Here is a 15246-nt window from a genome sequence, read left to right as displayed (position 1 = left end):
GGGGGGTGGGGGTGAATGGGTGACGGGCACTGAGGGGGGCACTTGATGGGATGAGCACTGGGTGTTATTCTGTATGATGGCAAACTGAACACCAATAAAAAATAAATTTATTATTAAAAAATAAATAAATGTGTTTTCAACTTAACTGTATTTTCAACTTGCAGTGTATTTATCAGGACAGAATCCCATTATAAGCTAAGGGAGATCTGTAGTTTGCTCTGATGATACCAGTGTAAGAGGGTACTCTCCTGCCTAGGGATTAATTAGCAGGAGCTGTCTAGTTTCATAAAGGCAAGTGACCAGCTGTCCCCTCGGCAAAAAGCCTGAAAAGAAATCAGGTCGAGGAGGTCAGATAGAGGAAGATACCATATATAACCAGTTGGGATCAAGGAGAGTGAAACCCTGGAGTGGGTATTTAAAGGCAGTTTGCAATCTGCTACCTTTTAAGGGGAAGCGAAGTGTGTGAAGCTTGGGAACATGTAGACAGCACACAATGTGAGATGAAGGGCATCATACTTACCCTCAGGTCAGCATTCCCTCCAGAGGTATGCACCAGCTGGCTCAGAAAATGTCTTGGGAGCAGGTGTGCAAAGTGAACACTACAAGTACCTGATAGTATGCTATATTTAAAAAAATAAGCAAGACCTTCATTTCTGGACTATGACCTTATAGTTGTGTTTGGTGGCCTCGTGTTTAGTGGCTTTCTGAGGCTTGCCTGAGTGTGATTTTTTTTTTTTTTTTTTTGGCCTTAAAGAATTTCCTTACTGTGGCATCCCCATGACATCCACCTACCTGTTTTCCATGAATGGGGGTCATCCTTGGACTCTTTGCTCCAAGCTGTGTCCATCATAATAATGATGCCCAATTGCTTCTCTTAATTTCTCCCTTATCAAAAGAGATAGGACAATCAAGCTGACTAATGGGCAGCTTCCCATCAAAAAACCAGCTGGTGTGCTTGGTGGGAGCTCAGCTGTGGAATAAGCAGATCCAGGCATGTCTCCTTGATTCAGAGTAAGCAGCCCTGGAAGATGTCCCCAGGAAAGGAGGAAGCCAGTCCTTCATAAACCCCAAGAAGTTCTGATGGCCACATCCAGAGCGAACCCCAGAACTGAGTTTGAAATCCAGGAGGAATTGTGTGCAAACTAGCATTAGGGAATAATGCTAAAATTATCAAGAATCAGGTGCCTAAGATGACAGTCTTCCCTTCCTAAAATTTGAGTTTCTTAAAGTAAATAGCAAAACAAGAGTAAAAGTTAGCAGGACACTTGTTCCCAGTCAAGCCCCCTGGCCTGGTACCCAATATCTTGCAGTTCTCTTGATGCCCTGCCTTTGCCCAGGCTCTTCCTTTGATTTCTTCACCTGAAGAGATTCTACTCATACTTCAGCTGAAGCTTCATGTTTTGAGGCAGCCCTGTGTGCTTCCTGAGGCAGTCAGTGGTTCATATGCATGCAAAGGACAGATTTGCTCAAGCAGGATGTGAAGAGGCTGAAACTAAGACAGGAAGGGGTTAGACCCTGATGGACTTAAGCAGTGTGGGTGTGGGGAAAAGGAGGCTCTGTGGGCAATCTCTCTTTCTGCACTGAGTTTCTTCTGCAACCTCATTGCCAGATTTCCCTGTCTTCTCCTCTAGCCCAAATTAGATAGCTGATGCATTTGGCTGATAACCTTCAGCCCACATGAGTGTAGCACTTTACCTAAGATCATCTCAGGGGTTTCTGTCCTATGCCTGAACCTGGGTGTCCCATCCCTGGTACACTCCATGATGCCATTGGTGGGGCTATGGCCATGGCAGTTTCTGCAACAGGAGCCTTGGGTTGCCACATTGTAGCTGGCATGGCTGTGCCTGGTCCGGGTGAAATGCATCTTGTCCTGCATGAGACTCAGGCATATCATTTGTTCCATATTGCATGATGATCTACTCATAGATCTATCTTTATCACAAGACTGGGAGCTCTTTTAGGGCTGAAGATAGTCTCTCATTCTTGAACTTCTAGCACCAATCAAGTGCCTGTCATAAATGTGGTAGGTACCATGCCAGGATGAATGGAGGCATTTAGACCCGCATCCTATCACATTTCAGAGGAAGGCCTTGACATGGGGAAGAACATTCCAGTGAATATTTTCATAATGTAGGATAATGAGGGTAGCTGACTATTGCTTAAGTGACTCCCCAGAGGCTGGGTAGACCAGCTGTCTTCCTGACCAATTCTTTGTGGAAGGAAGGGTTTTAAGGTTTTTAGGTGAAGTTGGTGGAAAGGCGTGGGAGTCCTGGGGCAGAGACTGAGAAGAGTGGTTACCTATGGTATAGATCGTATAGAACATGTCTGTAGAATGATCAGCCAGAGGGTCTGAGCTGCAGTAGGCAGGAGATTCCAGAGAAAATCCCTCTTTCAAAGATGGAAGAGGTAATAGGATTTGATAGCAGCACCTAGAACAGCAGCTAGAATACAGCATGAAGTCAGTAATTGCTTGGTGAATGAATTAATGGACAGAGATATCAATTTAGGAGATCCCACTGAAACTGAGTCTTGGCATGGAGTAAGGTGGTGATTTAAATGGCTTAGAACATAATGTGGAAAAGAGCAATCAATCAATAAATGTATACTGGACACCTACTATATTGTGGACCATGTGCTTTGGAGTCAGATAGGCTTGCTGCTTATGAGCTGAATAAATTTGGGTAAGTTATTTACCCTCCTTCAGCCCCAGTTTCCTTATCTGTAAAATGAATATCATAATACCATAATAGGTTCCCAAACCTGAGCTCCACCTGGGAATAATCTGGAGCAGACAGGGACATGATTACTCAAAGAAAATTAGGAAGCTGCCCTGACTCCCCTCTCACATGACATTATCTTTTCCAGCTTCCCCCTCCACCAAGTCTGTTTACATCCACCCCCAGACAACCAGCATTTCATTAACAAAGGAAGGCCACAGGCTGACTTACTTGTGCCAGTTCCATCCATGCTATCTCTCTGCCATCCTGGCCTTTCACACAATCTCTGCCCCTCCCATACAAAGTCAAAGTCAGCACCATACATTTGAAGAAGACCTCTTGTCTCCTAAATGTCACACTTCCATGGGATTCTAGGCAAGTCAATAATGAAAATAGCCAAGATGTTCTCAAGCAGTCAGGAGAGGCAGCAGGAGAGATGCAGGGAAGGCATGACGGGAACGTGAAACCTGCAGGAGTCACTCTGCAAGAAGAAGGAGGCCCACCCAGGAGGGCTGGACTCCTAGAGTTCACTTCCTTTTCCCTGACTAGGGCTTCTCAAGATTCATATTGGGCCTCTGTAGCATTGACTTCTATGAACGTAGCCTGCAGATGCTCCTTAAGGAATATTCGCCTTACAGGGATGGTGGGAGGAATCAACAATGTGATACAGTTGTGTAGCTGTGGATGGAAATAGCATTGAGTTGGAGAAGCCAGAAGCTCTGCACAGTGGCATGGCATAGTGTATGTTTAAGAACAAATACTGGGCCCTTGGGCCAACTCTGGTCAAGTCCATCCATCCTTTGAAACTCAAGACAAAGATTCCACTTTGCCTCAGTTTCCTTCTTTATAAAATAGGAATGATGCTATCCATCTCCCTTGGCGCTTGTAAAGACTAAGTGAGATTGCAGTGCTACTGACAATGACAATGTCAACAATGTCATGATGCTAATTGCTAACAATTATTGGGCACTTATTATGTGCCAAGTGCCATGCTAAGCCTTTCACGTGTTTTCCCATTAACTTCTCCCAGCACCACTCTAAGCAGGCACTGTTTTAATTCTCCATTCAATAGATGAGAAAATTCAGCCCCCAAAAGCTTATTAACTTGCCCAGGGTCACAGAGTGTGGAAAAAAGGCAAAGCAAGACTCAAACTAAGTCTCTTAGATCCCAAAAACTATGGCCATAGCCACTCCTGAGCATGGTGCCTCTGCTGGGGAGCAAAACCTGCCATGGTCTGCTCTGGGATGTGCCTGACTGAGACCCTCACTGTCTGACCTGCCCTGGAAGGCTCAGGCATGATATGTCATCATCCAGCTCTGCACAGCCTCCTGGCACCCTGTAATTTCCTTCCCTGAAGGCTCTTTTGTGACCCTGTGACAAGTGCTTATTTACCCCCATGCACTTCTCTGCTCTAAAGGAAAGCTCATCGCATGAGGAGGAATCATGCCAACATTTACCACTGAACAAGTCAGACAAGAAAAAAGAGCTGTTTTTTTCTTCTCCCCCAGAGCTGCTTTCCAGTAACACTCAGCAGTAATAGCAATAACATTAGCAGTAATCATAAACAGATGAGCAAACCTGATGTATACGTGGGTTTATGCTCTCCCCTGGTGCACTATATATAATATCTCCTCCAGTCCTTCTAACTACCCCTTGCAGTTGGTACAACTATTATATTGATAGACCAACTCTGTCCTGCTGCCTGTTTTTGTAAATAAAGTTTTATTGGAATACAGCCATGATGATTTGTCTATGTATTACTATGTTTGCTTTTGTGTTACAGTAGCAGAGCTGAGTATTTGTGGCAAAGACTATCTAATATGCAAAGCCTAAAATATTTACAATCTGGCCCTTTATAGAGAATATTTGCTGGCCCTGGTATAAACTCTGAAACAGGATTAGAAAGACCTACTAGCTTTCCCTAGATGGTGGAGGGAATGGAGCAGACATGTAAAGCCAGACAGTCTAATGTCAAAGTCCATACCTGTAGTCCTTCAGCTGTATTTCTTCCTGTCCTAGGCTTGCTCAGTAGACATGTCTAATCATGATAGCCCCAATCCTTGACTCCAGATGATATCTGATGCATATGAGGTGCTTACTACAATATGTCATATGAAGTCCATGATTCATGTGCAGACTAGTAGCCCACACCCTCATCAGATTGGCCCCCATCTAGGTCTCCATTCTAATTCTAATTCCATTCTAATTCTTCCTCGATTTCTTGAACTCTACTCCTGATGAACTGCTCTCCTCATTTATTTCTACGTTGCTATCTCTGCCCTTTGCTCACTCCATGCCTCCTACCTAGAATGCCATTCCTTTTCATATCTATCACAGTCTTACCCATCTTCCAGGTTTTGTATATCTCCTTCTGTAAATCTTCTCCATCTATGGAAACTCACAGGCAATCTTCTTATTTGTACTGTATCAGCACAAGCTTCTGGTCCTTTCCTTTGGCCCTCAGCACACAAAAGTGAGGGCACAATGGCACCACAGATGTGAGCTGAGGGAAGAGTAAATCCAGCCCCTGCCTTTTATCACCTGAAGACTCCAACCAACCAGACTGGGCTTGATCCTTTGTGCACTGGAAAGAGCTTGCCAAGAGGTCTCTGCCATTCATCTGAGACATTAGACAAGCCACTTAAAGTCCCCGAGCCTCTACTTCTTCATGTGTAATAATACCTAACACTTACTTCAGTAGTGCCAATCTGGGGCTGGCTGCTTTTCATGCATTTTCTTTTTTAAAATTTTCTTTTCTTTTTTTTAAATTTAAATTCAATTGTTTTTCATGCATTTTCACATTTAAAAGTAATCCTCTTTGAGGTGCCTGCCTGGCTCAGTCAGTTAAGCATCCAACTCTTGCTTTTTGCTCTTCATGGTCTTAGAGTCATGAGATCAAGCCCCACATCAGGCTCCATTCTGAGTGTGGAGGCTGCTTGATATTCTCTCTATATATATCTCTCTCCCTTTCTCCCTTTCTCTCCCCTTCCCCCTCCTGCTTATGTATGGTCTCTCTTTATCTCTTAAAAAAAAGTGATCCTCTAGATATGATCTCCAGGCTTCATGGAGATATTTTAAGGACTGAGGGTAGAGAAGTTGGGTGAGGAACCAGGAGTACCCACCCAAAGACTGCTTTGGCCTTGATGACCTTTGCTAAGGGCCTCCTTCCCTTCTCCAGGGGCTAGTTTCTTATTTAATGGTAAATAAGGAGAAATGCATTGCATGATGTGAATGGACTTATCAAGGCATGTTATTAGAGCAATATAAACTGTTTTAGCATTTTAGCCATGAAAAGGGATCCAGTATGGCCCTTCAAAATATTGAATAAACCATGAACTGAAGTGGGTGAGATGCCTCTTGATTGTAAAAGTAAGGAGATAGAAAGTCCCTGTCTTCGCCCTAACAAGATTTAGTGGGACTGTGGGTACGTGCTCACCTTCAGGTCACTTACCTAGTCTGATCTCTGACCATTACAGGTGTCTCCAGTCTTTACTTTCTGAGGCATCAGCTCATATAAATAGGAGAGTTTCAAGTATGGATGGGCTAAGGGGGCTCAGTCTTTCTCCATCTCCTCCTTTCTGCTTTCCTCCATATTGGTGTCATTCCCAGGCAGGCTTTTTCATTATGGCCATCTCCAGCAGCCAAAAGTATGGAGAAAGGAATGCCAGAGAGGCAGAAGTGGTAGTTGTCTATGACAACATGCCATTCTCTCACATACCTCCATGTCTTTGCACACACTGTGCCCTCCACTCAATGTGACCTTTCCCTTAACTCATTCACTCTCTCCTTCTCCTCCCTTCCTCCTTCTCTTTCTAGTGCTTACCAACTACTTTTCTTCCCTGTACTCTGGCAATTCTCCAAAGACAAGCATAGTATCGTGTCCCGTGTGTGCTCCCCCTTCCTGGCAGTGACCCTGGGAAATGATAGCCGGTCCCTAAAGTTTTGGTTAATATAACAAATTGACTAATTTCAACATTCAGCCTTCTAACATTGTTATTCTTGATTTCCATCGTGTATTTCTTCAGTTTGAAAACGAAATCATCCTCAAGCTGGACCATGAGGTGGAAGGGGGCCGAGGAGATGAGCAATACATGCAGCTGCTGGAGTCGATGTAAGTTCAGTGCTCCCTATGCTGGAGGAGCAAGGGAGGTCTGCTGGAGGGTTCAGAACCTCAGGGCCTTCAGAGGCTCTCTTCTCCCCTGGAGATCCATCTGGTGGCTCCTGGTATTGGAGAAATTCCATGTTTGAAAGAAACCTCAGATCTCTCTCCCTCTAGAGTGGCTGTTTCTTTGATATTGATGGAATGGGACAGATAAAAAGAAACTCTGCTGCGTTAGGAAGAAGGAAAAAATCCACTAAAATGTTCACTTTTGTCCTCTCTTTGCTGTGGAATAATTCTTGCTAGTTTTTCCTTTTTTTTTCTCTTTTAATCTTAGACAGATGTTGATCACAGCCAAAATATAGGGAGCACATGCAGCACATGGATGCTATGCTAAATGCTCTCTATGCACTGCCTCATTTCGTTGCATTTACTCTCTGATCCCCATGTCACAGAGCTGGCCCCTGAGGCTCACAGGAGGTTCTTGTCTGAGGACACTGGAACAAGCTAGTTGGGTGGACAAGCTGGGACCCGGTTCTGCCTGACTGTAGGGCACAATGGTCAGCAGTGAACTTGGGGTCAGGATGCTGTTTGGTTTTAACATCTTATTGGCATATAATTTATATACTGTACAGATCACTAAAAGTATGCAATTCAATGGTTTTTAACATATGTGCAGAGCTATATAATCATGACCAGTTTTAGAACATTTCCTGAAAGAAACCCCATATCCTTTAGCCATAATCCTGCCTACTTTCTGTCCTTGTGAGATTTGTCTATTCTACACATTTCATATAATTGGAATCAATACATGGTCTTTGGTGCCTGGCTTCTTATTCATAGCATGTTTTCAAGGGTCATCCATGCTGTAGCAGGTGTCAGCCCTCATTCATTCTTGTTGCTGACTCATATTTCACTGTTTAGATACACCCTATTTTGTTTATTCATTTACCAATTAATGGACATTTAGGCTGTTTCTACTTTTTCACTATTAGGAATGATGCTATGGGGGTCCATGTGCACATTTTTGTGTAGACATATGCTTACAGTTCTCTAGAGTGTAAACTAAGGAATGGAATTGCTGGATCATTTGGTAACTCTGTTTGGCCTTTTGAAGAACTGTGAGACTGTTTTCCAAAGTTCTGGACCATTCACATTCCTACCAGCAGTGTATGAGAGTTCCAGTTTCTCCACATTGTCCCCAACACTTGTTGATATCTGTCTCACTAATTAGAGCCATCCTCATAGCTGTGAAAATGATATCATTGCCATTTTGATTTGCATTTCCTTGATGGCTAATGATGTTGAGCTTTTTTTTTTTTTTTTTCTTGTGCATATTGGCCAATTGTATATATTTGGAGAAAGATACTGGGTTTTAAACCCTGATTCCACCACCTAGCATCTACTTAACTTTGGTCCAATCACACATCTTTAGCTTTTAGTTTGTATCTCCATCTGTAAAATGGGAATAATAAACCTATAGTTATTTTGAAGACTGAATAGCTATAAGGCAACTGGTACACAGCAGGTAAAAGCTTAGTTATTGTACTTTTTAAAAAATACCTGACTCCCAGTTTCTGTGTCCATGTCAATTGTCTCCTTTCCCCCAGAAGGACCTTTCCCAAAGTTTAGAAATTTGGCTCAGACATTCCAAATATTTTTCCTAGTTGTATATTCTCTGATTTGTATGATTCTCTGATATAACTCTGATTTTGGATTCTTTTCCCAATCCTTTTTGAATATTTTAACTTCAACAACAAAAGCAACCTAAGAACCATGCTCTAACACTCACTGTGACCCTCCTTACCCTGTTCAGTAGGTAGAACAGATTCCTAGGTGGTACCATCTTGGCGGCCCTGAACCCCTTCTGTTACTGTATACAGCCCTCACTAAACACATGGAAGGCAAACATAGCTCAGCCGGAAGGAAAGCCCCTTGGGTAGGTATCGAGACTAACTGTCCAGGGGAAAAAAAAGTGACATTTTGCCTAAGTCAATGTTTATTTTAAAGTCCTAAAAAGGAAAATCTAAATATTGATCATAAGTGAAACCATTTACAGTGCAGGCAATTTCCATTTTTATAAGCGGATGGGGCTCTGTGGCAGTCTTCAGATGATCAGCAGGATTTCCAAATCCTTCCTGAGTGATTATTTATAAAAGGATCCTTAGAGGTTGGGGAAATTAAAAGCAACTCATTATTTTTGCTCTTGAGAGAGAGGTGTGAATGATTTCTACAAAACTAATCAAACCCAACCAGAGGAGTCAAGGTCCCATTAGAATGTCTGAGGGCCAGGTCCCTGCTTCTTCCTTTGAACCTTCCAAGCCTCAGTTTCCTTATCTGCAAATTGGGGATGAAAATACTGTCCAACTCTTATAGTTTTTGTTTATAATACACAGAGAAGTCATATAAAGTACTTGGTACAATTTCTGATAACTAGTAAATAGTATGGAAATATTAGCTATTATTATTGTTGTTGTTGTTGTTGTTCTCCAGGTAGATACTAATGTGGTTATTTGAAGCCATGAGCCTTTGTTTCATTTCTCCTCCAGGCTGGTCATCCTCAGTTCCCCCAGCCTTACTTCTCAGCCCTTCATTCAGGGCTTTCACTGGTATGTAGGGCCCGCTCTGGGCAAACACAGTCTTGTGGGTACACAGGTTAGCAATATGATGGTGCCTTTGTGACTAGAGCAAGGCTTCTCTTCCTGTGGCAGCTGTAACCCTGCATTAGGGCATACGGCTTAGGGCATAGAGTGGGGCTGAATTTCAGCCTCTTGTGGGCTCTTGTGCAGTACATAAGCTACACAAACTTACACAACATCCAACTCTTCCCTACCCTCAGAACTGTCCTCAGAGCCCTCTCCCATTTGTCCATAATTATCTTAATGTGAGGGTCCCACGTTGAATGGAGTGATTAGACACTCTATCCTTCTGTATTCCATCTGCCTGAGAATTTTTCTAGAACTGACAAGATGCTAGGAAGGCTGAAGGAGACAGGGAATGTGTGTTCTAGGGCTAAGATCCCACCCAAACCAATTCAGTACCTGAAAGACAACCTGTCATATGTGGCACCTCCCACATCATTTTTAAAGGAATGAGTGGAAACCCAGTTCCATCAGCACTGACAGGGCCTGGGCTCCTTGCTCCAAAGGCCTCCCACACAGAATGCAAATCAATTTCAAGGCAGGGTAAGCTCCCTCCAGGCCCATCAAGGCAGGAGCATAGACATGGAGAGGTTGGCAAGCACCCTGCCACCTCTCTTTCCACTGAGTGAGGAATTATCTGCATCATCTGAAGATTCCCAGGACCCTTTTCCATTATACTGTCCTCTATTGTGGATTCAAAGGAGAGGAACAGCTGGGTGATCTGGGCAGGACCCATGGGCTTCATGCCTCCTCTATAGATTGACAACATTAATAATGCCTAACTCAAGGAAATTTTGTCTAAGTATTAAATAAGTAACCAATAAAATGGGTTTGTACAGCATCTGGAACACAGAAAGTACTCAATAAATGGCAACACTATATACTATGGTTAGTTTTTATCTCTGCGTCTGCTTCCCCTGCTACACTGTGATTTCTTGGAAGTCATTGTCTTAATGATTTCTGAAGCCCTAGTTCTTAGAACGGTATCTATTGAGTAGATGGATGGATGGTAGATGGTGGTGGATGGTGAACAGATGGGTGATTTCCAAAAAGTCTGCCAATTGTCTCACCAGTCCTACACCATACAGGCAGTTTCCTTACCCTATACTTTAAAGAATAATGAAACTAAGAAAGCCAGGACTGTGTTTTTCTAAGCCCATGCTTTGTAAAGGACCAATAGCACTAGCATCATCAAGGAGCTTTTTAGAAATGTAGAATGTAGGCCCTAGCCCAGATCCACTGAACTAGAATCTATTAACAGAATCTGTTAATCAGAATCTATTAATCCCCAGGTGATTCCTATGGACATTGAACTTTGCAAAGTACTGGACTAAACAAGTTGTTCTTAATGTTGGTGGCATATTGGAACCACCTAGAGAGCTTTAAAAATAAAATAGTGCTACCTGGCTTCCACTCCCAAAGATACAAAGTCATCAATTTTACCATGGCCATTGAGCTTTATAAAATGCTCCCCTGGTGATTCTAACATGTAGTTGGGACTGAGAACCACTGGTCTGGCTGCACTCAGGCTGTGAGATACCTTCTGAGTCTGAGGTGCCTGGAAGGCTGTGAGGAATTGCACTCTAAACACTGGACAAAGCTTTGTCACATTCTCATTAGCTTGGGAAAGAGGGCTGGAAGTGACTGTCCCAGAAGGAGTCAGGCACAGCTGTGACTAAGCCAGACAGGTCTAAATCACAGGACAATTTGCATCTCTCATTGAGAGCCAGGGAACAGGTGCTTCTCCCATGGAGAAGATGGATTTGTCTGATCACAGCCACAGTTTGAGATGTTGCCTCCTTGCAGCCTGGTTTGGCTTCTGGAAGGAAATGACCCTCTAAAGTCCTTGCCTTCCTCACCTTTCCCTCCTAGGAGCTCTTAGGACCGAAGCTGCCATGGGGAAAGTAGCCAGAAACAAATAGTAGCCTGGGTAATGCTTGTCTACTCAAGATGCCTGAGAACACACCACAATGTTTCTCTGTGGGAAAATAAGGAAGTGTTTGGCTTGATTCCCAAGATTGCCGCTTACTACAAGAGTGATTTGGGAAGGTCATTTAACCTCTCTGAGTTTTGATTCCCTCACCTATAAAATGAGAGGAATAATTTTTACCAGTCAGAATTATTGGGGTGATTTCTTAAGAAAAAGTGATTTAAAAAATTAGAAAAAGGAAAAGGAAAAAAGTGATTAGTGTTTGGTGCAGAATAAGTGATTAATAAAATGTGGTGTTTAATCCATCTGTCTCCCCTTGCCTCACCTGTAGGCCTCCTGAAAGTAGACATGATTTTTTTTTATATTTCTTATTTTATCTTTCTCCCCATCCCCACTGTGCACAATGCCTATCATACTACCTAACAACTGCTTAAGGAATACCATATTTTTATTTTTGTTTTTAAATTTTAGAATACTAGTATTACAACAAATATAACATTTTCAAATAGCATATGCATGTTTAAATTTAAAAAATGAATACTTTCTTCTCTATTTCCCCACATATACTCTTTGTCAGAAGCAACCACCATTAAGAGTGTGGTGTTTATCCTTGACCATATTTGGCACATTTATAAGCACACAGAGACGCTAATGCAGACATGCACCTCTATTGACACCTCTTACTGTGTGACCTTGGACAAGTTAATTGGCCTCACTGTGTCTTAGTTTCCCCATTTGCAAAAATCCCATTTCATAAAACAATGATAGGAGAGTAAATGAGTTACCATTTGTGAGACATTTGGAATAATTTCTGGGACATGATAGGTCCTATATGAGTTGGTTAAATTAAAAACAAATATTGTTCTGAGATTTACTTTTCTCACTGATCTGTATATTTTATAGAGCTTTTCATGTCAAAGTATATTTATCTCTCATACTTTTTAATGTCTTCATAGAACTACATTTTGTGAATATGCTTTAATTTATTAACCATTTACCTATTGATGGACATTTAAGATGGTTTCAACTATTTCACTATAGACACAATTTGTAAGTATTGTAAATCCTTACATGTTTCTGGGAACACTTCTGTCAAATTAGACTCCCAGAAGCAGAATTGTTAGGTCAGAGGTTACGTACATTTACAATTTTGATAGATATTGTGAAAATTGCTTCTTAGAAGGTTGTACTGATTTACTCCCAATGTGGATGTGTATAAGTAACCGTTTCACCACTCTATTGCCCATACTGGACATTTTTTTTCCCATTCTGATGGTGGGTGAAAATATTAAATACTTAACAACTGTATGGACAAAGAAGTATATAGGTGAATATGTGATTGAATAAATGAACAAAATGAGCCAACATGTGAACCAAGGGACCTTGGATTCACTGGCTTATTTGCTCCCTGCCCCCGATACACTCTTTTTTCCCCTGGTCATGAGCTCACTGTCTTCCCATCTCTGTCCACAGCCTGATGGAGTGTGCTGCAGAGCACCCGACTATTTTTAAGTCAGTGGAAAACTTTGTGAACCTGGTCAAAGGTCTCCTGGAGAAGCTACTCGATTACCGGGGTGTGATGACGGATGAGAGCAAAGACAACCGCATGAGCTGCACTGTGAATCTACTGGTGTGTGGGGTTGACTGCCTTGCCCCAAGGTCACATCACACCAGAGTCCTGGGGGCAGGCCAGGTTTTGGGTTTCACTATGCTCTTGATAGGGAGTAATGCTTTGGAAACCAGACAAAAGTGGGATTGAATCCCTACTCTGCCACCTGCTAGCTCTGTGTCTTGAGAATAACTTCACCATTCCATGCTCAGTTTCCTCATATAGGAAATGGGAATGAGTGTTTTATTTAACACTTAACACATCATATGGAAGGAAAGTGGCAAGATAAAATGGTTAAGAGTATGAGCTTTGGAGTTACATAGTGCATGGGTTCTCATCCTACCTCTGATAATTAATAGAATAGATAAACCAAGGAAGTTTTCTGAGGTTTAGTTGACTTATCTGTTCTATAGAGAAAATAATAGTACCTATTTCTTAGGTTATGCAGTCCAGGGCCATGGTAAAATGCTTACTACATATTAGTTCCCTTCTCTTACAGAATGGAGTAATCTAATAACCAGTATTTACAGCAAATTAGTATGGGCCAGGCAACCAGAACAGCTAATCTCAAGTACAGGCTCCTAACCCCTATACCACATGACCTGCCAAGGGCCAGCTCCCAAACATTCTCTCTTCATATGTTCTGTGATATGGTCATGAGACAGGGAGGAGCAGCCCCAGCACTTCACACCATCATGTAAGCCCACACTAAAGGGGTTTAAATGAATGAAGTTGACCAAAAGGCCATGTTGCATCCTTTATATCATGTTCAATGCTCCAGAAATACAAATTCTGTCCTATAGTTCCTTTGTGTGGCCTGTTTACCCTAAGTGGACTCCTTTTAAACAGCCTACATATTGCCATTGGTTTTCTGAAATGCTAAGGGGAGTTTAAAAATCCTGATTACAGGTAGAAAAGAATCCATTGCTAATAACTCCACCAGGTCCAATTTACATAAAGAGTAGAAAGAGGGGTTTTCCAAGAGTTTAGCAATTTGTCTCTATGGAAAGGCAGAAGTTAGTTGAAGAAAATGACCTTCAATAGTTAGACTCTGATAAGGAACAGAGTTTGGGATAGGCAGATCCACAAGCAATTAGACCCTGCTAGCTTTAGGTGTGGTGTAAATACGGCAGGCATCAGGAATGAGGACAGAGAGAGGGTATCAGGGGCGCTGAGGTAAGTGTGGCTCTGCCACCCACTAACTGTGTACCCTGAGACATCTGGAACATATCACCTCCTCCTCTCTAAGCATCGAGTGCACATGGGCATATTAGGTTAAACCAGGGTTTTCTCAAAGAATGGCTCATCAGTCAGACCATGACCTCTTGGCTGGGAATTTGTAAAGACTTATTTACAAATGTATGAGATTAGGATCCCTGGTGTAGAGCCCAGGACCACTACTAGTCTAAATGACGCCTGAGCTTGAGTCAGGCTTCCTAGGTATTGCCAAGTTTAAATGTTTTTGCCTATCAGGTCTCATAGTAATTCCTCATACTTCTGTACCAATAAGAGTTATGATTCATTATTATCCCTGAGATCTATTACTGTTCCTATTACTTTGATTACTGCTATTACCCTCAGTCCAACCAGCTCCATCTGAGTACTGGGTCTGAGCTTGTCAACATCAAGTCAGGCTGCCTTTTGTTGTACACTCTATCAAAGTGGACAGCCTCAATCTTGACAGCCCATCTCTCAGTACAGCAAATATCCCAACTTCACTCCTAATATATGATGGTTGAGCTACCCCCTTTGTCCCTTTTCAGTCTAAGGATCAGGGAGGTGACTTTTAAGGCAATCTCCTAAAAAGGATGTTTGATGCATTCAGGAAAGTAAATTCTGTGCTCCCATCTCAGGGTCCCAAGATAGTAAATAGCAGTCTTCTGTACATCTCCATCATTACACCCCTGCCACTCTGCAAAGAAAAGCACTCATCACTGTTTTTCCTCCACTACCTAGAATTTCTACAAAGATAACAATCGAGAAGAGATGTACATAAGGTAAGATTTTTTCTAAAACCCAGACCTGCTGTGTCATTCTCCTGCTCAGTACCCACCTATGGCTCCCCACTGCCTTCAGCATAGAATTTAAACTTATCTTCTTAACACTAGATCCCTCTGTGTTCTGTTTCCTATCAATCTTTCCAGATTCAACTCCTTTTATTCTCTGATAAGCATAAGCAGTCCCTCATGCCACTTGGAGTTTTATGATCTGCCATGCTGTTTTGCTGTGTCCATGGCCCATTCTTTCC

General features: G+C 42.4%; 1 protein-coding gene across 1 annotated transcript in view; it reads left to right on the top strand.

The window, feature by feature from the left end:
• DOCK2 (dedicator of cytokinesis 2) overlaps window positions 1-15246 on the top strand; it is a 397882-nt gene that overhangs the window by 344807 nt on the left and 37829 nt on the right. The window contains exons 34-36 of the mRNA XM_038534784.1: window positions 6744-6829; window positions 12863-13019; window positions 14955-14995. Of these exons, the coding sequence (XP_038390712.1) occupies window positions 6744-6829; window positions 12863-13019; window positions 14955-14995 (284 nt within the window). The remainder of the gene's footprint in view (window positions 1-6743; window positions 6830-12862; window positions 13020-14954; window positions 14996-15246) is intronic.

This window comes from Canis lupus, chromosome 4, assembly GCF_011100685.1.
Source record: "Canis lupus familiaris isolate Mischka breed German Shepherd chromosome 4, alternate assembly UU_Cfam_GSD_1.0, whole genome shotgun sequence".
In the NCBI taxonomy this organism is placed as follows: domain Eukaryota; kingdom Metazoa; phylum Chordata; class Mammalia; order Carnivora; family Canidae; genus Canis; species Canis lupus.
Note: the sequence above shows the minus strand (reverse complement) of the source record. Positions and strands in the feature narration are given on the sequence as shown.